The sequence below is a fragment of the Astyanax mexicanus genome, chromosome 7, assembly GCF_023375975.1.
Source record: "Astyanax mexicanus isolate ESR-SI-001 chromosome 7, AstMex3_surface, whole genome shotgun sequence".
Lineage (NCBI taxonomy): Eukaryota > Metazoa > Chordata > Actinopteri > Characiformes > Acestrorhamphidae > Astyanax > Astyanax mexicanus.
Genome location: NC_064414.1, coordinates 21,820,992 through 21,845,668, shown reverse-complemented (window position 1 = coordinate 21,845,668; position 24,677 = coordinate 21,820,992). Strand labels below are relative to the sequence as shown.

Sequence of the window (24,677 nt, the reverse complement as noted above, 5' to 3'; positions counted from 1 at the left end):
CTGTATTAAGTCTATCATTTCATCTTTACGCGACCTGGTTGTGAATGTCTGGCTCATTATCGGAACCAACAAATGACGCACAGGCTGTGTGTATGTGTATCTTAACTTCTATACCAAAGGACGAAGAAGCTCCTGGATGTTCTGTGAAATAGCAACCTTGAAGCTTTTAGGCTACGAAGCTCGATCTCCTCTCGCCTGTAGTCACTAATGAATACAAAAAAATAAGTAAACGCACCATTAAATGGACTAATTATCAGGGGCTCCTCCCCTGGTCTAGTCTCCTATTGTGGCTGTGCTGAAAGGGCTTTTCATTCAAAAGCGAGAAGTAGTGCAGGGAGAAAAGCGTTTCTCCGGCCTTCTGCCCACAGAAAGCTCGATTCACACAACAACTTTTCATATCTACCATTAAGAACACTTGCAGAAAAGTTCTTAGTGGGATATAGTGGAACAGAATAGTTTTAAAATAACATTGGTTCATGAATAAGGAAAAAAAATAGGTTGCACCATGGAGCGGACCAACAAAAACAATTTAAGACATTAAAATCAAACTTTTACAATAAGTGCAAATTTGGGACCTGTATATTTATAACTGTCTACTTTACAAAGCATTTATAACGATTACATTTGTTTTGCTAAAAATTAGATAAAACACACTGCCTTTCCTTTTAAATTTAGAGCAATGTATTTTAAAAGTCCCCCAACAAAAATGTTCAAACACGTGACGTAATTTTTCTCAAATACAGCAAAATAATTATCCGCCGTTCTATAAAGGCAGAATTCATAGTTAAATGGATATAATTTATTTGCTCAGTTAGAGGCAGAGTTTACAGGACGTCAACTTCAAACGACTGGCAATTTCTTCTTTAAAATGTACTTTTCTTAATTCATCTTTTTAATTTAGTCTGTTTAGACTGTTTTAACTGTACATTTCGTTGCTGTCACGCAAAAATTGGTACTTCCTGAACGACAAATTAAAAAGAAAGCTTTTTTTATTAATAGATTAATACTTTTTTTTTCAAAGTAATTTCGGAAAGTTATTTTAATCCGTTTTAACGACCTTGTGACGCAGTGTAAAGAATGTAAGAAAAGACAAATGGTGACAATGTTTTTTGAGTGACACCGACGACATATAGAGTTACACTGTGATTATTATAATTGCAAAATAAGTGTTTTTAGTGCATCAGTAACTGTTGACAGTTACTGAATCTGCATCTCCAAAGTCCATCTGCAGAGGGAAGATAGGACTATCGCTAAGGCATTCAGCAATCTCTGATCTTTATCTCTGTCATCCTCTTGGTCTACATTAGTTTTTTGGACTCGATGTGTCCCGTTCACAACCACAATAAATTAACTGGGGGTTGCTTAATGACAAATATTAGCGGGTATTCGGACGAGGAGGAGGTAATGGGAAAGTGGATTTTATCCATTAACATCACTTTGTCCCGTGAAGGCGACCAGGATTAATAGTTATTAGAGGAAGAGTATAATAGAGAAGCGCAAACTGGAAGGAATAGCAATAGTGATGGCTAAATGATAGCACAGGTTTAGTGAACACGTCTGATAAACATATCAGTTAGAGGATTGTAGAAGCCAGACGCATTTTGACAGTTCATTTAAAAATATTATTTTTCACACCGATTACCAAAGCAACTGGCAAACCAAATAATATATTTAAATAAAAATAACTCAGAAGAAAAACTGTTACTAGGAAGTAATTTGCTCGTAGTTTGAACTTGGTAAAAAGCTAGGTACAGTGTGTGGCGTGTGACCGCGCAGTGAAGGATTGGGCCTAACGCGAATATGAGACAAGTGCAACAACAATAGTCTGCCCTGTTGTTCCCGCAGTCCAAGTGCAGCGTGTACGCGTATCATCAATAGTGCGTGTGGCAGAATGGATTATTTGTCCTATTCCCATAACCTTCTCTGTATAGAGACAAATGAGTCCAATTGGGCCGCGGACTACAGCGAAAAAGACCACGCTGCCCTGTGTCTTTTCTCTCATTTCGCCGGTTAACTGAACCCAACTTTGCTATTCGTGTGTATTCATGCAGTGCTCAATGAGCCCCGGCTCCCCCTGACCCGGATTGAAGGCGCGGAGGTGAGGTGCGGAGCGAGAGCAGCTATTTTCTGCCAAAGACACACGAAATGGATAGAAAAAGAGAAGTGAGAGTGCTGAAGAAACTACTAGAGGTTGTAATTACAGTTTCGGGAGAAGTTACATGTGGCAGAGATAGGAAAATAGTATTTTCCATGAAATTAAGTTTTACAAATAGAAACACACACAAAACTAAATCAAGTTAAAAAATAATGTAAACGTATGTAGGCATTAGCAAATTTTTTTGTAGATGAAAAAATGTTAATTGAATCACGGTGGAAGCTGTCCCAAGCGTTAACAAGCCGCTGACAGGTAAATTTGAAAGTGCAGCAATGCTCAGTCCGCTTTATTTGTGTTACGAATAAATTACGATTTAAATATGGATACTCAACACTATTTACACTTCATTGTTTACAAATATTACGCTGCAATAGTAACAGAATATGGCTCACGAAAAAAATCGGTTCATCAAAGCAGTTCTTTTTTTTTACATGCTATTCACGTTTGTAAATGTATCTTGTGTATTAAAAGTATACCCTGTCAGTGCGCTGACTCTACAGCCAAAACGAACCATAGTATTATATTTTGAATATTAGTGTTTAAACAGAAAAGGTATTGCATGGACAGATGGTATTTCCCAATGGATATTCAATTATGGGTATGGTTACCTAATATGGTTACCTATACTTCTTTCTAGTATGGTATAGGTATATTAGGATTACTTCTTAAATATACTCATTTGTACATACGACAAACATTTGAGATAACAGTATGGCAGTATGGAATACGGGTCAAAACCTTAGTTTAGACAGCCGCGTGAAGATGAGAAGCTGAGGGCTCTCCAGTAGTGACCCCTCGGTAGACCTCATGATGATGGACTTTCTTAAAGCAGGGACGATTAAAAATGCAATTCAATTATATTTAGGCAGAGCCGGGCTGTGATACAGGATCTGAAAGCTGTAAGCCCTTGTCCGAAACTTTGGGATCCAGCGAGCCACCGTGTTTCTAGCTCAGTAGTGTCCGGATATTCCACACAGGGCAATCGATTTGCTAACTTCACACACACACACACACAAAACACACACACACCAAAACTTTAGCTACTTCCCTTGAGCCTCACACGCATGCACACACACACATACTCTCTCTCTTTCTCTGTCTTACACACACACACACACACACACACACACACACACACACACACACACACACACACACACACACACACACACACACACGAGGGGCATTGATCTCGCGCCTCTTGCACATAGCGAGCAGACAGGCAGCTCAAATGCTGTGAGCACCTGTGTTTTCAACAGCTATTCACGTGCTAATTATGCTAACTTGATACTACAAATAGATTAGACATTCATATCAGCGTTTCCTTTTGTTTAAATGCAAATTAAACAAAGCAATCCCTGGTATTCAAACTTAATTTAAATAATTAATCTAGCAACTACACAGTAATATAAAACTAATAAAATTATAATTACAAAACAGCTACAAAACAGCTATTAAATAATACTTTAAATATTGTTTTTTTTTTACCAGACGGAAAAAACAAAGATTATGACAATAACAATTTGAAGAAAAATAAGAATAATACGACACCAATAATAATAATAATAAATAAATAAATACAATAATAATAATAATAATAATAATAATAATAATAATAATAATAATAATAATAATAACGAATTACTTTCACAGAATCAATGTAAAATGTATTTCTGTCCACTAATATAATATATCGTTTATATCTAATATAAAGGAAGTCTATAAAAACAACGGACTTCCCAGTGAAAGTCTTCAAAAGAGTAAAGAATACTAAGGAAAACGTATATAAATGTACTGCTTAAACGCGAGGTAAGCTACTTAAAAAAATGCAATTGTAGGTTTTGCATAAGGGTGGGAACTACAAAGATAGAACAACAATTATTTTCATTAAAAGGCCAGTTATTAACGATGTGTGTGTGTGTGTGTGTGTGTGAGAGAGAGAGAGAGAGAGAGAGAGAGAGAGAGAGAGAGAGAGAGAGAGAGAGAGAATGCTTGGGTCTCATGATGTGCGAACAAAACGCCGGACTAGGCGTGTTGAACCGTGCGCCACTGGGCCTCCTCAGCTCGGCCTCCTCAATTAGCAGCGCTCCTGCAGGAGCCCCGCTGCGAGGCCTGCTCGCCCCCTCCCGAGCAACACAGCCCTCAGGACCCCCGCAGCCACACCGTTCAACAATCAGCAAACCCATTTACAAACTGACTCGTTCTGTAAATAATCTTTGACGTTCCAACAAAGAAGCAATTGGAGAGGAGTTTATTTGCAAGAAACCATTTAAACAGATGTCTTGTTTTTCCTCCTTTAACATCGGTCTCCATTGTTGCCGAGTTGCAGGCGAACCGGCTCTAAATTCGTGAGCGCTTAAAGTGGCTGGTGTGGAAGAGGCCACACACCCAAGAGGCGCTCATCCGAGCACGAATACGGAGCGACAGATTGGCCTTCCAGCTGAAGGCAGAAACCACTCCTTCAAACTCCAATGCCGTAGCTTTAGGAGATGACACCATAGTGTTTTCGCTCTGATTTCACTCCGGCCTTTTACTCCGAATCAGCACGGTGATAAAAAATGGAGCCTGCTTTTGCATGGAGAAGTGGTTGTGTTTAAACAACAACAGCAATAATAATAATAATAATAATAATAATAATAATAATAATAATAATAATAATAATAATAATAATAATTATTATTATTAAATAATTTATTATTATTATTATTATTAATAAATAATTTATTATTATTATTATTATTATTATTATTATTATTATTATTATTATTATTATTATTATTATTATTATTATTATTATTGTGTTTTATTTCAGACTCCAATATTTGTTTTACATAATGAAATGATAAGGCTTTAACTAAACTTGAAACATGAATCATTTTAACAAATCACAACTTTGTACACCAGAAAAATAAAAAAAACTTGGAACCCCAGAATAGCTGTGTAGTTGATTGGGTGTGTCTGAACCGCTGAATGAACAAGCGCTCTTGCTGGACTGACCACATTTATACGCTCAAACTTCACCTGATCTTATGTGCGCATATCGCCATCTTGTGGACAAATGTGCAATCACATGGATTATACAACGTAAATAAAGAATGAAGGGGGGGGGCTGCTTCAGTGTTCTTCAGCACAACCTTTATAAACCATCAGCTAGATGGAATTCTTGACACATTTAATCTGACATGACAATGCACACCTATCATAGGTGGTTATGGATTGAAAACAGTGATGGGACCTTTTGAATTAGTTGGAGTTATTTTGGTGAAGAACCAATTCCAACGTCATGTAATCAAATGAACATGGCAACAGCACAACATCTATTGCAAGTTTTCATATAGCGATACCGATTTTCCTACAACATATGGTGAGCAAACTGGTGTACCTCCATATTTCGTGACAGCTTTACAGATAAGAAATGGAGTCCGTTTCCTACATTGCATTTCTTAAGGTGTGATGTGTCTTTGGACGTACTTCTTTTGCCACTTTTTGCGCTCCAGTTAATGCCCCCCACCGAGGGACAGCGCCGAACAAGCGCGCGCATCAATGTTTCATCGTATTTCCTCAAGTCCTGTTTGAACACTGAACTGTATTTCCATTTGCGCAAGATCGCAGAATAAGAAGGCCACCATTGCAATTGATTCCAGGCTCCCTTGTTACATTTTCACCACTGATACCCAGACTTTCTGGGCCTTGGAGATGAAACCATAATGGGCTTCGCTGAAGCGCGGGCTTTAAACTCCAGAAGAAGAGCGCCCAGCCCTGCTCTAAATGGACAGTAATGTGCAAAAAGCTGCAGAACAGTCATTACTTGGACTCTTGAAACGTTCCCACGGCGCAGTACAAACTGTAAATACATATTCCCACTTAATCGTGCATTCCAATACATAGCTGTTCCTCTTCTAAATCAGTCATATATACTCCACATAGTGAGCCAGAATTTCAAGATTTGTTGTGATGTAAGGATGAGATTTATTAACTAATTTAATACCATTTAAAGAACACATTTGGTTCCCTACACTATAAAATATGATACATTGATTTTACTTAATAGAATTTGGAAACCATGTTGCCTTAAATAAGTATGTAACTTAAATAAGTACATTTCTTTTTTTAAGACATGACAAATAATTCATTTATTTTAATTAAAGAGCTGTACGGACTTTAAATAACGTACTCTAAACTATAATTTAATGTTGACAACTTATATTAGTTTATATAACTATTAGTCCATCATTTATTTGCATAATGGGTGTGTCCCCATCACTGCCTCGCCATCACAAGGAAAAGTAGCACTGGTGGGCAAGATTGAACACTGATGGTGAGTTATGGGTGTGTTAGTGGCTCATTATGCCAAAAAACGATGCCAGAAGCCAATCGGGATGATGCATAGGTTAATATGTGCTACATTGTTGAAGTGCATGTTCAATGTCTGGAAATGTACTTCTCTGCACATGCGCACTAAATAACTTGAAAGGGTTGCGTGTAGTCATACACAATCAGAACTAAAATGTACAATGTAAAATGTTTAACTTTAGTAAAGATAAATCATTAGGTTTTTATGAAATAAATAAAATTTCTAAAATACTCAAAAACTCAAACTGTTTAAAGGACAGGTTTGAAAATAATTACGGACACCTACTACTGATATTGGGCCTGTACATTCGTGACTAATTGTGGGAACGTGATTAAAACTGAAAACACGAACAGACACAAAACGGATGCAGGCATATAAATGGAAATGAACTGCCACTGTTGATAATTTACGTTGTCAAATAAAGCTAATCACTTTGCTAGGGCACCTATAGGACACCACATCATATTTAATCCACTGGACACTTCTTCAAAAACGTAGGATCTAAAAAGGCACTTCATCAGGCGTTTTTCCCCAGCTTAGAAGACACTAATTGGAGGGGCACCTATAAGCATTTATTAAAATGATTTGATATATAGGATACATTATCATAATTTGTTGCAAAAAGAAACACACTAATGGGAACTTGATCTCTTTTACCCACAATGAGGGCAGTCAAAAGGGGACTTTTTTTTTTTTTTTTGTACTTCAGAGAGGGCGCATTAGCAACGCCTTTTTAACCATGTCCCCTCTTAAGTTTGCCAGTGGCAATGGACTTTACCAGACATTGCCAACATTAATGTTTTCATCAGTTTGAGCTCTGGTTAACTACAGTATATTATTGCAAACTTCACCAGATTTACTTCATGGACAGTCTGTTGACCTGCACCTGTACGTATATGCACTCCTCTGGCATGACCAATATTATTCATCAGTTCATTTCACGTTTGTGATTTAAAGGTTATTGCTGATTGCTTTAAAACAAAAATCTCTAAATATCATAAATAAAATACAAACCCTGCTCCACCTTTCTATTTATTGTGTAATTAAACAAAAAATAAAAGGTTCCTTAAGTTTTGGATAAACGGTTTGAGAAAAGATCACGGTTGTATCAAAGATTAATAAAGTCAGAGCTCTATTACCAAAAAGTTAATTGAGGAAAGGCTGCCATCTTCTGGTTAACTTGTGTTACTAAGAAAAATGGGCCTCGTTCACAGACGGTTTTTACTTTGGACTTTCCACTTAACACTCTCTTCCTTTTAACAGTTCTGGCCAATGGTTTGTAACTGGGATGTGCTCAATCGATAACTATAACGAAATGCCCAATTATATAAGCGTAGCTGCAATCAAAGCAAGACTATCTCAAACCACATACTGCATCCATCTCAAGAGCATGTCTTCATAGAAGAAGCCAAACGTTTTTGTGTGTAGTCCAAAACTTGAAAAAAAAAAAACATTTGGCAAATCATAAACTGCAAAATCTGTCAAAGAAGACCCTGATTATTAGCTAGACTCTTACATCAGACAATAATAGGTCTCTAAAAACTCCAGCAACTGGTTAGATTATTTCCTTAATGTATACAGACTGCTGTTAAAAGAAAAGGGGTTGCTACACACTGGTAAATATGAACCAGTCCCACCTATTTTAAGATGCATTACTCCCAGTAAGTTCTAAATAAGTACATGTTTTTATTATCTCACTTTAAACAACTAAAAACAATCAGTTTTATTTACAATTATTTACATTTTACACAGCATCTTAGCCACAGCCGCTTTTTAAACTATTGCTGATGCAGCATATCAAATCTTTTTATAGTGCAAATAAGAAAAGGGGTGGGTTTTCCAAAAGCTTCTTAACACTAAGAACTTCGTTACTTACACTTAAGATTGATCGTTAATTAAAGAGTGTTTCCCAAACCCTTGCGTAACTAAAGTACCACGTGAACTCGCTAGCAAATTAACGAGTAACCCGATCCAGTCGTTTTTCTGAAATAACTACTTTTAAAGGAATTCTGCTTGCAGTTCAGCACCTTAAACACCAGGGACCGCCAATTTTGAAAATCGTCATTATTTCAGTGGTTGAACATTTATATTAATTATATTATATTATATTATATTATATTATATTATATTATATTATATTATATTATATTATATTATATTATATTAATGCTAACACTTTGTCTGTAACTTGTAGTCTAATTGGGAATATTTGAATTGTGGTGCTTTTAGTGACTCTAATCCCACCTACACGTACTTTAAAGGGTACTCTGCGGTCAATGTACAGATAAAATTTGATAACCAGGGGCTTCTAACCAACATTGTTGTTCATCTGGGGGGGAGCTCTGGAGTGTGTTAGCTCACAAACATTCCAGTAAAAAGTTTAGACACGTCTAGTTCAAAGTTTTTCTTTATTTTGTTTTAATTTAATTTGTTTTATACATTGTAGATTAATATTAAAGACATGAAAACAATTAAGTGGCACATATGGAATTATCTAGTAATCCAAAAAGTGCATGGACTTAATCCCCTGACCTAAACAACTGAGATGGTGATTTGGGATGGGCTGGAGCAGCAACTATTGTTCAGCACCTCAAGGAACTATAAGATGCTAAGAAAACTATTCCAGCTGACTCGACCTCATGAAGACATCTACATACTACATACATTGTTCATTCGTTATTCACTAAGATTGATCGTTATCGGGGAAACCCACCCCAGAACAGTTCTCTGCAGTTGTTCTCTGCAGGCGGTCTTTGCATAGAGGCATTGCTAGGGAACTGCCTTGGGCCCCTCCCACTGCAGCCCACTGTAGGGGCCCCATACTTAGCTGCAAATTCCCATAGGCCTACAGCTGGTAATTGGGGCCCTTTGGACAGTAATTCACAGATAGTGAGTTCATAAGTGGTGATTCTTGTATGTTTAAAATGGAAACAAAGACAACACAATAAATTACAAAGAAATACAGATTCGTCATTTATGACCCACGCCCACTTTTTTGTTTTTCCAGAAACATGCACTGACCTTCTTTGGGTCTCCTTCACCTAAAACTTTAGCAGGGATTGTATGGAAAAATATCAAATCAGGTATATAACTTAAATTAATTAGAGTCAGGGATGAAAATTTAAATACCCTACTGCTATAAATATGCCTAATTGGCATATTATTTTATTATTTATTATTATTCTATTATTATTATTCTATTATTATTTATATCTAGGTTACAGCTTGTCTTCGTTTTTTCTACATGTCTGTATTAATTTTAAACATTTCATGTTATTCAGGCAAATAGAATAAGCCTGCTCGTTGTGCGTTGGGAAACTTGCGCATTGTCAACCAGTGTTGGGCTTTACTTTGAAAAATCAGTTATATTTACTAGTTACTAACGGAGTTACCTCACTATAAATGTAACTAGTAAAAGTAATTGATTTACTTTAAATTATGTAAATTCTATTATTTTTATTTGAAAAATAACAAACGAAAAGAACCCAAAATGTTGACAAAAATATAATCTAACGAATTTCAAAACATAGAAACGAAAAACGTTAAAATGGTATTAATATAACATAATATAATATAACAGCTGGATCAAACAGTTTAGCGTCAGTCACAAGGAAAGCGCGCGCGGCATTGCATTTAAAAATAATAATAAATAAGATCTTATCAAGTGAAGTAAAATATAATGGTAGTAAAAAATATTAAATTCACATATTTATTGATATTTAAACAAGAGAAATCAGGCAAAATGCGCCGCGCCGCACTGCGCTGCCCGCGCGCTCTCTCTCTCGCTCTCTCTCTCTCTTCCGCAGCGCGGAACTGAATTCAGCGCGAGGCTAGAAATAATTTGAAAACTCAGTTTAGTTAAATAAATTAAGATGAGTGAGGACCTGTAAAGTTAATCAAATATTGTCAAATATAAAGGATAGGTTGAGGTTTTGGGGAGCTGTTTCAATTATTTGAAACTGAAACTAACTGAAACTGATATTATTCCGCGCACTATTAGATAGCTTTTGATTGTGTTTTAAATGAGTGTTTATTTTATATTAATTATTTTTTATTCATTTTAAATATTTTTAGTATTTTATTGATCAATTTTTTTTTATTGATGGGCCCCCAAGCTAAATTCGCCTTGAGCCCCCAAATTGCTAAGTCCGCCACTGGTTCTACCATTATAGAGTTGTCAGCATTCTCTTTTGTGCTGTAATGTGCTGTGGAAGCAGCATGAGAAGAAGAGATGTGCCAAGGATGAGGTGAGAAGGTTTGAGTTGGACTCTCTTTAATCCAGTCACACTGGATATTTAGTCTTCCACATGTATGGATGGGTATGCGTATGTTCATTTACATAGATACGCATATATAAGCACACCTAGTCACATTATCCCATATACAATGTAATTTGCACGTTGCGCTTTTGCTCTGTAGATTATTTATTTATTTCCCATGGAATAAATAAAGTATCTATCTGTCTTTCTCTCTGCCTGCCTGTCTGTTTGTCAATAACGCTCTCTCACTCCAAAGATTTTTTTAATAGGGGTGGCCACTGAACATTTTGGAATGGCACACTGTGATGTGGTATATAGTTGATAACTATAGTTGGTGAGCTAATAAATTGCATGCTGATATACTTCGGCTACTTTTTTACGCGGACATTTATGGCATTTAGCTGATACTCTTATCCTAAGTGACTTACAAGGTTATTACTAATACAGTGGTGGGCCAATGTAATGCAGGAGTCTTGCCTAATGATTCTTATAGCACAGCATAGTCACCCAGACCAGGTATTGAACCCCAGACTCTCACATGATGTGGTAGCTCAATCGCAGGTAGTGGTGTTATCCAGTGGTGCAGTGGTGTTATTCGTTGCACCATTGCACCACACCAACCACAAGCACAGACGTGTATGTACAGTACTGTGAAAAAGTTTTAGGCACCAAAGCAAATGAAACAAATCCATTTTTTTCAGCAATATAAGTGTTTTTTACCTGAAAAAATCACCACATATGATTTGAACAGATTCAAATAAACATACATACAGTAAAATGTAACAAGGAATTCTTATTTTTTAAAATAAGTATGTTATATCCTGTGAGCCAAGCTGAAGAACAATGTGTAGTTCCAGATTTCTCCTGGATGCTCCTCAGCCAACGTGTATATATGTTCAGTTCCGTCAGCAGCTCACCTGATTTACCAAATTTACCCATTTACCAAACCAGTTGTGGATATGATTAGAACTAGAAATAGCTAAATAATTGTAATGCTAGTGCTCTACTGAGATAAAAAAAACCCTTACTTCACAGATAAGACACTTATTCTTTACTGAAATTCCCACAGGTGCCTAAAACATTTGCCCAATACTGTACATGCATGTATCAGTCATGCACGGACTGTTACAGTTCAATTAACATTAACAACAATCCTGTTTTATTCTCTTCTATATAGTGTATTTGTAAAGAGTCTCTGTGTGCTAAAGCTGGTTTATTGTTCTTCAAATAGGCATGCCTTAAAAACATGAATATAAAGATTTAATTTGTATCAGTACAATAATTATATGGAACAAATAATTTACTAAGAACAAGCCCACTAAGTCTCTGGCCAGAGTTGACATTTTGAGAGAAAGACAGCAAAAAGGCAGAAGACACATATTTCAAGACTTTCTGCCCGGTAGAATAAATGTTTGATTTTGACCACAACTCAAAATAACAAATTAAAATGAAACATGGGTGCTATTTTATGCAGTTATTAGATATTTATAATTTAAAATTTTACCCCGAAATCTTAAATCTTAATATTTCACCTTAAATTATGCAGCAGCTAGTACATATCCAATACTGCAAGTGTCTAATGTGGATTAAAAAATTGTTTAACAAGCCAACATCTGCCTTGTGTTGTAGTATACCCCCTGCAGCCTGTACAAAGCATGCTGACTACTGACTGTATCTTACAACTTACAACCAATTACCCAAATGCAAAAGGTAGCATGGATCAGCATCTCAAGTGTGCCTTGTATACTTTTTTATTTGACAAAAATATCCACAAAACCTGAACAGGAATTGTGAGATACTCATTTTTTAAAATAATCTGCTACAAACACGTGTTAGCTACAGCCTCTGAAGCAGACTTCCCTTGCACACTGTGCAGCAATTGGGGAGGGAATTGAAGTGACTGCAGTGATACAGTTATGTGGTTGGCTGCCTACATTGGATATTTTCTTTCACAAGAACTAATGTAAAGATAGACATTATTGATTGAAATTACCTAGATAAAAGCATACATGTGGGGCAACAATTCCAAAAGACTGCCCACAGTGCCTCCACACACAGAATTGTTAGTCATTTCCACTAAGACAAAAAAAAGCACTGCCATTCTAAATCACTCTAGGACTGTCTGGCAGAACACCATTCCTGTCTTTATCGATGTTTACATAGTGTTAAGAGCATTTGTTGTAATAGTCTACTTGGATGCAGTCCTGAATTGTGCAGCCATCTGACAATGGTGCTGGCACTAACAGGAGTACTCATTGTGAACATCACTGCTCGCTGAATGTCTGTTGTCTTTATGTTTCTGGTGCTTGCTTTAATCTGTCCACTGCTACCAAAAATATGCTACAGAAATAGAAAGATAATTTAGCTGTGCACATTTGTAAAGATGTAAACAGTGGGCAATAAATAAACTAGTAGCAGAATAGGGTAAAACAATAAAAATAATGTAATAGGACATCTCGGAAGGTGTGTGCATTGAGTGGCCAGAGTGGTTGGAATAAAAACCATCACCAGGGTTATGATGTGCAATGCATTGGTAAGGCAATTCCAATTCCTAGAGCCCTACAATGTGAACCCTCTTGAACTCTTTCAGAAGCTTGAATTGCCTTTTAGTGCCTTAATTGTAAATGATGCTACCAACACAACAGCATGATTCAGAATGAAAATCATGCCCAATGGGATGGCCCAGTGCAGTCAGTCAGGTACAGCAATAAGGCTCCTCCTTGTCACATGCATGACAGAATCTGAAACTTGAATTATTTGAACCCACAAAGTTTCATTTCTGTCAGTTGATTTCTTCTGGGTTCAACTTTTTTTTTTTTTTTTTTTTGCTTGATAGTAAAAGTTGATTATCCTGAAAAATGCAGACTGCTCCAAAACTTGGTGAAAATGGTGAACAAATACAAACAGACAGTGCACCCATATTGTTAAACCTATAGAAAACACTACCTAGAAGTCGATATTCTGTTCTCCAATCGCATTTTTATAATTGAAAACATATTTAATTATTATGAAACTTCCTGCCCCAGTACTGGCAAATCTCACTGTATAAATTGATGCAACTTAGCAATGGTATCTTTGTTAGGATGTACCCTGACACTATAGGGCAGTTCAATGTTCTTTCATGATACTGTTGCTAAATGTGTTTTCTATGGAGGGAAATGAAATTGATAAAACGTACCTTTACCTTGATGCTCCACTTGAGGGCGTGAGTTCTCCACTGATTCAGGTATCTCCCACAATGACTACTGGAAATAGCAATGGCGTCTGACGGCAGCAAAAAGTGAGGATTTGAGAATATACTGTGGCACAAGTGTAATTGAGCGTCAAATTACTGCATTCACAAAGCCGAACTACCGTGAAGACAAAATTAGCATTGTTCTTTTCTCGCATTCAGAGTAGAATGGAGGGTTTATAATAATGCTGATGGTATCGGAAAGTGCCTTATTAATGTATTTTAGCCTTTTGGATTACGATAATGTACTTATTGTTGAATTGGTGAATCAACTTCCTCAGTCTCTCACTGACATTTAACGTTTCTGTAGCTTTTTAGTCGGCCACTAGAGGGTGTATGTGACTTACAGCATGTTACTCCATCCTTGTGTCTATTTTGTGCTCTTTAATCTTTTTGGACTTTTGGATTTTTTTTTTATATTTATGAAGATGTATAAAGAAAATTAGGGTAAAACCTGTATTACCAGTATATTTATTTAAATATATAATTTACAACAAAATCGACATTTAAAATGTAAATAATATAGTTATGTTACTTTGTTCGTTAACTTCCTTTTACATGCAATGTTATTAACATAATAAAGTTTAAACAACAGCATTTTTTGCAGTGATGCTTTTTATTCTACTATCAAATCTAGAATAAACCAGCATGCTAGTGATCATCACACTTTCTAATGTCTCAAAAGTTATGTGGTATCATACACAATTTATAAATATACGTTTCTTCTTTTTTTTGGTGTTACAAACAGTATATGATGCACAACAAATTAATTAATTACGTTTCTTCGTATGTAATGTCAAACTGTGCGTCATATAATTAAAATATATATATAGTAAGGTTAATTACACGTTTTCGCTTTGTGATTTTAGAAATCAACATGATGTCAAGCTATATCAAAGTTATGAAAACTAAACAAATGTCGCAAATTACCATTTGAGTGTAAATCTGCAGAACTTTATGGGTCATAATGACATTTATGACGCGATTGCATACTAAACAATAATATATTCCCTATATAGACATTTCCAAATGTGGATTGTAGTAAATCTACATAATGCAGTATTAATTACCATTTTATTTTGTCATAGAACTTAAACTAAAATGTCTTGGAGCAATTGCTATAGTCATTTGAATGTGTCTCTCGGATAAATTGAATTAGTAGACGGATGACACAGCATTGCATATTTCTTTGCATAGCAAATCGCTAAAGCAGATATTATTAAAGTACACACGCGTACATAAATCTGCTATCTCTAAAGGGTCATTTAAAACCTGAATGTAAACGCAAATGCACTGGAATGAACGAATGTACAGACGTACGAATAATATCTTTTCTAGGCTCTGAACTTTGCTGTAAATGAAGTTCTCTATGGCAAATTAATCTCTCTACTAATTTCATACCATAGTACAGCGATGCAATCTGGTGGAAGGCAAGTTTTTAAAAAAATATTTAAGAAAAAAAAAATCTGATACCATTATATAATACATCTTATACAGTTGTGCACCACAAAATGCTTGCTTCCTAACGGGACAACAAAAAACATATAATAATAATAATAATAATAATAATAATAATAATAATAATAATAATAATAATAATAATAATAATAATAATAATAATAATAATAAGGCTCCACATAAACAGTTTAGCGATACTGGAATAAATTCTGAAACGAATAACGGACTGGCATTAAATGTATTTTCAGAATGCTGAGTAATACTTGAAATCAGTATGCTGCACATTTCACAAATAATTTCATTAAAAAGTTTTACACTGTTTTTACAATGAAAGGCGAATTGCAATGCAATGATACGGTTATTATTGTTTTTATTATATAAAATAATATATGTATAGTGTGTGATTTCGTTCGTTTTCGTTTACCTATTAATTGGTTTAGTATATTTTTGTACTTCAATTTTACATGTTAATTGTACTTGATAATTACATCATTTTTATTATCATATTTATTGAGCCTTCGCGTATGTTAGTCTGCGGAGCTACTTGAAACAAAACCATTTTAGATAAAATCGTTGCGGAAAAATTAAGTATAATATTTTTTATATATATATATGGTGTAAAGACAAGTTCAGTGGAAGTTTGCTATCCCTGTAACATAGCGGTTAACTTCAGCCATTCCCGGACTGAGCCTGTGCGGTTTCGCTTGTATTTACACAAAAAAGGTCAACCCTAGTTTAACAATTAATTTACAGTCTTAATGAACTTCAAAACAGACGTACCTAAAAAAGTTCCTATACAATTTGACTATTCCTTTGTTTAAGGAAAAATATGTGTAAAATACGTTACAAAAAAGGAAGCATGGTGAATAGAATGCATGCCTATACAGGACTTATATGTACAGTGCGTTATGGTCTGGGCTAATATGGAACAAATGTGTTAAAGCCTTTGGTCATTCAACACAAGGTTTGCATAGCCTATGTGCTAATATTGGGATCAGTGTTCTATATAGTAACATTGAGAACACTGATATAACCTGTGCGGTAATATTGGAAATATGTGAAAGTTACATAATTTGTGATAAAGTTGGGTACAGTATTTTATAGGCTGCCCGGTAAAATGTGATGAACCGTATGCTATAGCCTAGGGTAATATTCAGAGCAGAGTGCCATGTCTTTTGGTCATATTGGGAACAGTGTGATGTAGTTGTAGGTGAAATTGAAAACATTACTTGATTTTGTTGACTGAGAGGATAGTGTGTTATGTGCTAATTTGGAATAGTGTGTGTTATGTGAAAATATGTGACAGTGTGTTAAATAGTAATACGAATAATGTGAAACAGTGTGTTGTAATATGGGGATATTGTGTTAGTGGTAAAGGCAAAAACATTCAGCCAGTAGTAATATGGAATAATGTGTTAAAAAGTAATGTGCAATAGATTTAAGTGACAATATAAATAGTGTGTGCTTATGCATTTGGCATATGATGCTATGCATGAAGTGTATTATAGAGCTAAAAGGCTGATAGCCCTACTGTGAGTTTTGTGCATGCTGGAGATAATAGACCTGCAGTATTTTATTTACAGTACTGTATACATTTTAACCATTCTCATTTGTAGGGTAGGCTTTACCCCTTAATAATAGCAAATATAATAACTATGTTCATTGAGGTTAGTTACAATAAAGAGCCTATATGATAATATTGGTGACAGAATGAGATAGCTTTTGTGGTAATATTGGTAAAACTGTGTAATTGTCTATGATGACATTGGGAAGTATCTTCTATGGTAATTTTATGTGATGTGACAATATGGAATAATGTGTTATTTGGTAATATGAAACAATGTGTCATATGTTAATAAGCAATAGTCTGTTACATGGTTATACAAACAGTTTTATATTGAAATATGGAATAGTAAGTTATGCTGTAATGTGAAACAGTGTGTAATGTATTTTTTTGAACAGTGTGTTATGCGGTAATATGGAAGAGTGTGTTATATATTTATTGGAACAGTGTGTTATAGGGTACTATGGAACAGTGTGTTATATGGTACTATGGAACAGTGTGTTAAGTGAAATTATAAAACAATGTAAGATATGTGAATATGGAACAGGTGTTAGGCGACAATCTAAAACAGTGTAATATATGGTAATGCGAAACAGTGTGTTATATGGTATTATGCCATAGTGAGTTGTGTGTTAATATGAAGCAGTGTTTTATGTAATACTATGGAACAGTGTGTAAGTGATAATATTAAACACTGTAATATATGGTAATGTGGAACAGTGTGTTATATGGTATTATGCCATAGTGCGTTGTGTGTTAATATAAAACAGTGTTTTATGTGGTACTATGGAACAGTGTGTTAAGTGACACTATAAAACAATGTAATATAAGGTAATGTGGAACAGTGTGTTATATGGTATTATGCAATAGTGAGTTAATATGAAACAGTGTGTGACCCTTTATGATCTATATGATCATATGCAAGAGTGTATTATAGGACTAAAAAAAACTTAAGCCCCTCTTTGTACATGCAGGCAACTGGACGTCTCCATAGTACTCATTTACAGGCACTGTTACACATTTCCCGCTGTAGTTAGTCAGTTCATGCGAGACAATAGTTTTGACAACTTACATTCTTCCAAATACAAATGAGCAACCTGTATCCAATTCCATACGCAGTGGCCTATGAAGCATCCATTTAATAGTAAGCACTCACTAACATTTTGCTTGGTTGCAGGTTTGGCACGACCGCTGCAGTTTAAATGAAGAAACTGGATGGCACTGCCTATACAGACTGGTTCTTTAGAATGTTAGTGGTGCAAATGTGCATGCTTATTTGGTTCTCTGTTAGGTTTCTGATGTAGTATTGAGTCATTTCCCTATAAACATACTTTCCAGCACAAAATAAACGTATTAGATTGCATTTATTGCCTCGGAGTGCTTGTTAGGCCTCGCTAGTGCAGAGCGGTTTTGTAACATCTCATGCCCAGCGTTTAACAGGCTCTCCGCCCCCTTTCAAAAGAACACTATCTCTCGCACTAATGTCCTTGTTAAACTGCTAGATAAATTTCCGTAATGAAGAGTGTGGAAAGACTCGGCTGTAATCCAGGTGAAAAAAATATGTTTAGAGCAAATACTAATCGATGTTTTCTCGAAGGCCTCCTTTATTTGCTCATCCATCCACATCTGCTTGGAAACAGATATTTACTTACAATGCTTATACAGGACGCTTGTCAATCTGCAAGAAAATAAAAAGGAGCTTGATCACTGCACAAGGTCGCGTACACGCTCATGCTGATGAGCATGTTTGTGGTAACTTGGTGGTTTTATTGGTGGTGCGGTGCAATGCATTTTCTAAGCGTAAACTCGGTTATTGTAGATTGCAGTTAAAGGGAATATCAATTGTGGTCATATAGAATGTAGCGCATAGAGTGTATTTTTTGACTGAACTGACTTAACACTTGAAATAATATTAACTTAAATTAAGCCAAACAGGCGCAGATGTAAGTATTAACCTATAGTCGCTGTCACGCAAAAAGTTCGCATCTCCAAAAACAAAAAATTACAGAAAAAAAGCCCTATTAACTTTAGAAGGAATCTAATGTAAACATATTTATTTAGATATTTTTTTTGGTCCAGTCATATTGACATCCTGAAACTAAATGACAATTTGCAGATTCAAATGTCAAAACATTTGTCTGTTTCAATAGATTTTGTATCGAACTTAATTCAGTCATTCCTGCTATAAAAAAGTGTTAATAATTTAACTGCACATCATAAAAATGTACACCATGACAAATGCTTTCTTTCAGTTGAATTATTTTAGCAAGAACTGTGTTTAGGTAAATATTAAAATTTATATACATTAAATCGTATTTTATATATAAATAACCGAATGCGTATTTTATAATGTGCTGCCATGTAAAAGAAAATATTTAAAATCGGATTTGTTGCTGGTTATTAAGCAATAACAAATACAAATCTGGTTGTATAAAATGACCATAATAACGATAATATAATTAACCATAAGCGACAAAGTGTATTAGACCTTTGAAGCAAATAAAATAGTTTGCTCTATTCTTTACCTAAGGACAATAACAGTATTCATTTTCAATAACTCGGCATTGGTGCGCAATGATTTGATCATAAATAAACAACACTTTGTAAACACCACCAACAATAGTGACTTATTTTTGCGAATATTGTCGGTAAATCTTTTAAAAAACATTTTCTTATATTTATCTGAATTAACTAAAACTCATAAATTAATTTAAATTTACTTACATCTAGCCATAGCCAATATCATCACTATCAGGCAAAAACATAGTATACATCGACATTTAAAATAACTTAATTTGAATATACATTGTGCCTCACTTTTATTATGAATGTGTAAAAATCATTCAAAATTATTTAATTCAAAACGGAGAAGGTTTTTTCTCCTGTAAGTTAGAGATACAATGCGTGACAGCGACTATATTTTAACTGCTGTGACAACCTGCAGATTTTCTTTTTGTCTTTGAAAACCTCTCTATTTTGTGGCCAACTTATTCTTAATATTATAATAGCATTAAATATTAAAAAGATTGACGCTGTCATGCAAAAACCGTGTATTTCCAAAAACCTTCTTAATATTTTGAGCATTTCTTGTAGTCCAACATAACATTTTAAAACAATCTAAAGATCAACTATCAAATTCACATTTTAACAAAAAGTGAAAAAGAAAAAAAAACAGAAAATTATATTTTTGCCAGAGAGCGACAACCATCAAATGATGATTTATATTATCTTAAAGCATGCTGCCTCCTTAACACGTGTACATGTGTTGAGGCTTGCTTGAGGCCTATCAGTTGTGGTCAATCACATAATTTATGGATTCACTCAACACCCGCAACAACACAACTCAAACACGTACCTCGCTCAATAAATGCATTTTAACTTTTATTGTAAACGCTATATGAAACTATGGTGGGATTGCGCTTATATTTTATTACTGATCGCAAAGTTTACATGCAGTCACTTTCCAAAAAAAATACAAATGAAAAGAAGAAGAGATAAATTTTATAACCTCTGCACTGGTAATAAAAAACACTTCATAAGACCCCATCAAAATGCAACTTACTATGGCCTTAAAAAAAGAAAATGGAAAGAGAATGTAAACAAATGGGGTATACGACTGAGAGTTCAACGGGTCTCTAAACAACAACGACGACAACAAAAAAGTTTTAAGACCTTTTTGAAGCTCTGTTGCTTTGCACAACAGATCAAAGCGTTAGGCTACATTCTAGAAAAATACCTTATCGAGGACGTTTTCATTGGCTTTGAGTGTAGACCATTCCAAAATACCATCCACAAATTATTCTGTCCAACACCTTCTCTCACTCTTTATCTCGCTCTCTTTGTTTTTGCTGTATTAATCGCTCCACAAAAGTCTGGAGATGTTTTGCAGTCGTCCACCTACAGTCATCTTTGCCTCAAGATTCTTCACTGTTCTCCACGTAAGAGTTTCTTTTTTACTTTAAGAACCAAGATCGACCAAGTTTGACGACATGGGGTTCAGTATGGTGTCGTGTAAGGTGTGGTGATGGTGCACGGAATCCGCGCTGGCCACGGGAACCGCGCTGGGCGCAGGTGGAGGCGCCAGGCCGTGCAGAGACTGTAGACCAGGGCCGGACGTAAGCAGCAACGCGGGGCTGGACGACGTATGATCCGGTGTGCCAGATGGAGTTTTGTCGTCGTCTGAGCTCCCCAAAAGAGTCTTATTTCCATTCATTGACGTGGCCAGCGGGTTGTGGCTGTTCGTATTGGAGTTCTCGTTATTCTCCCTGCAAGGAAAGAAAAATGGAGGCCATTAGAGAGCAACATCTGGCTGCTGTAACTTAAAGCGCGTAGAAGAGTGAAATCACACCAACTTGGAGCCGTACGTTGCACGCTTTCCAGAGAGCCGAAGCAGTTTAAAGAAACAGAAAACCAAGCGGAGACTGGGGGTTAGTTTATAAGAAAGATTAGCCTGCCTTTACCCCACAGCCATTACACACAAGGCCTTTCGACAGTGCGTTTTTGGTAAATGTAAATTAAGTTGTTATGTGTGTCTATAACTGAGACATGAAAACGCAGGCCAGGTTAATTCTAAATTAAAAATAAAAGACACATCAACCAAAAGTCATGTTTACATCATACAAACGAGCCACGAATGACTGCTAATCAGAATCAAAGTTGTGCGCAGGGAATATAAAACAAGAATACACTGAGTAAATATAACGTTCAGTAATGCATAAGAAAAAAATAAACACATGTCCACGTAAACAACTGTCTTTGCAGTGTCATCCAACAGCAAGGCATTTCTGTTTAAAGCGACGAGGCTAGTTTTTAATATTTATAAATACCGAATTTTCAGAAAGTATATTTTTTATGTTAAAACAATTTTTGTTTAAATACAGTGCAATTAATATTGATCCAGCTTCTCTAATAGCGATTGACAAAAGGCCAACTACAACAGTGTAATCTAACAGGAGATGGCAGCCAAGTAAATGTGTGAAAGTAATAATTAAAGAAGGGTATAATAATAATAATAATAATAATAATAATAATAATAATAATAATAATAATAATATCAATAATAATAATAATAATAATAATAATAATAATAATAATAATAATAATAATAATAACAACACTGTTGTAATTGTTATATTGTAATATAACAAAATGTAATTGAGTAAACGCTTCTAATATATATTTCACGCTTCTAATATATATTGTCGTTAAAAAGTGAATAGAATGTATTCCTTTCATGTTTAACTTCTGGCACGCCGTCACACACACACACACACACACCGTCAAAATCAACTTAATTCACTCTTTCTCTCTTTGTACCTTTCTTTGGCCTCGGCCGCCCGGTCGCGTTGCCTTCGGTTCTTGAACCAGTTGCTGACCTGCGTAGTGGTGAGCCCCGTGGCCTCGGCAAGCTCGCGCTTCTCGCGCGGGGACGGGTACGGGTTGTGCGTATACCACTCCCTCAGCACGCTACGGCTCTTCTCCTTGAAGCAGTAGCTCGTCTCCTCGCCGTCCCAGATGGAGCGTGGTAGCGGAAACTTCCTGCGCACGCGATACTTGCCCACGGCGCCGAGCGGCCGCCCCCTAAGCTTCTCCGCCTCGATGTAGTGCGCTTTGAGCCACAGTTGCTGCAGCTTGGGGTGGTTGTGCGGCGAGAACTGGTGGCTCTCCAGGATCTTGTAAAGTTCCCTAAAGTTGCCACGGTGAAAGGCCACCACAGCCTTAGCCTTGAGCACCGACTCATTTTTGTGGAGGTGCTCGCAAGCCGGCAGCGACCAAAGAAAACGACCCAGGCGCTCGATGTTGCCCCCCTGCTGGAGCACCTCGCACACACACGCCACTTGCTCCTGCGTGAAGCCGAAGGTCGGCAACATGGACATGGCTCCGCGCGGACGGACAGCCCTCTCTCTGTGCTGCTGTGAGCGCGCTCGCCCTGAGTCAGTACCAACAGCCTCGACCAGCTAGCCCCTAGCGCAACACGGCGCGAGTCCATGAAAGGCGTCTCGAGAACGCGAGTGAAAAAAAATACGACACTCCAAAAGTTTCCAAGTTCAATCGAAAAGGCACCCTTGAAGAAACTTCAGATCGGCTTGAGCTCCCGTGAGCTCCCGTATATCCATCAACGGCGAAAAAGCAAAAAGTAGTACGGAGAGAAAAGTTGTGTTCCCCTCCTGCGCGAGCCGCTCAGTACCCTTTTCCGCACCGTTTCACCATCGCGCACTCCCGCAGACGGTGCTCGCTCTCTTCGTTTAATAATATTATTCTAAGCTGGCAAGAAAAGCGATTATGCGGGCTGTGATTGGCTGGTTATCCGAGCCGGGGATGGCGGGGATAAGACAATAGTTTTAGTCCAATTATTTGCCATGGAAACGCTGTCCTTCAGAGTAACCCGATAGTCTTTGAGGTGGCTCCCTCACTCGCTCATTATTCCCCTCATTTAAAACCCGCCCACAGATAGAAATATAGCCCCCATTTTCCCCTCTATCTTACATTTTTTTGCCCCGGGGGTTTGACAGACAGGCGGAACAGCCAAAGAGCGCAGGGCTCGGAGATGGTTGTACCTCAGCAGCGGGGAGGATGGCGCCAGAGAGCACAAAGAAAGTTAGGAGGTATCATTCGTATAGCAGTTGGGGCAGACAGAGTAGAAGCCTCCTCTAACCTGTTGATCACAACAGACCACGACCTGTGAAAGGTAAACATCATGCAGTGATCTGAGCAACCTAAAGCAATGTTAAACTGACCAGGTATTTCAAACAGTGGGCCTAAAAGGTCAACCCTGATTTTTTTTGGCAAAAATGGCTCTTCCACTATTTAAAATTCTATTAAAGCTGCACTTTTTGAAAGGGTGAATGCTAGATTGTACTATATTGATTAATAATAGCAGATGCTTTTTCTGTCACTATAAAGCATGCATGGTGGACAGTTGATTTATTCTAGTTTCAATGGCATCTGCGGTATAAACAGAGCCACTGCAAAATATATATGTATATAGTAATTTACAGTACAATAAGAGCAAATTTTACTATATTCTAATAGTAATGTATACAAACTATGTCTTGTATTAATAAAAAACGCATTTCTACAATTTTACATCAAGCGCAAAGTATATTTTTCAGGGAAGTCGTGCTTTTGAATTTATACTGATTTATGTACAATTTTAAGTAATTGTGCTCTTTAAGCTGTAATTGTTTTTAACTACACGATACTGGCTGTCCCATTTTTAACCCCCTCTAGAGAACAGTTAGTTGTGGTTATCGTAGTGCTGTATCCTGATCCATGCATTATTGAGCAGTAGTCCTGTTGAGGGTGTGTGTGACACAGCTCGGGGGGCAGCCGCTGTTGAGGCGGTGGATGAAGGCAGTGAGCTCACAGGGCGGTGGAAAAGCGCAATTAAGCCGCGAAGAGAAGTGTTTCACTGCGGCCAGCGATTCCAACAGGCCCGTGTGCGTCCGGGTGTGTGTGTAGGTACTGCCGAGGAAACTGCGAGGGAGCGCAACCGGTAAGACCCGCTGTACCCTGGCTCTAAAAATATTAATGAGGGCATAATTAAAATACATCTAATTTATTTATATACTTCTCCACCGCTTAGTGAGAGATAATGTGTATAGGTTTACAAGGCAGATCTTTAGATGAGTATAAGATTTTTTTATTATTAAACT

The 24,677-nt window shown here is 36.5% G+C and overlaps 1 protein-coding gene across 1 annotated transcript; it reads right to left on the bottom strand.

Moving 5' to 3' along the window:
- Window positions 1-20,386: 20,386 nt before the first annotated feature.
- six2a (SIX homeobox 2a) lies at window positions 20,387-23,391 on the bottom strand. Its single transcript, XM_007255773.4, has 2 exons — window positions 22,339-23,391; window positions 20,387-21,287 (listed from the first exon to the last, which is right to left on the bottom strand). The coding sequence occupies exons 1-2, from the start codon at window positions 22,896-22,898 to the stop codon at window positions 20,981-20,983; spliced, it is 867 nt and encodes a 288-aa protein (XP_007255835.1). The 5' UTR covers window positions 22,899-23,391; the 3' UTR covers window positions 20,387-20,980.
- Between the last annotated feature and the right edge of the window lie 1,286 nt (window positions 23,392-24,677).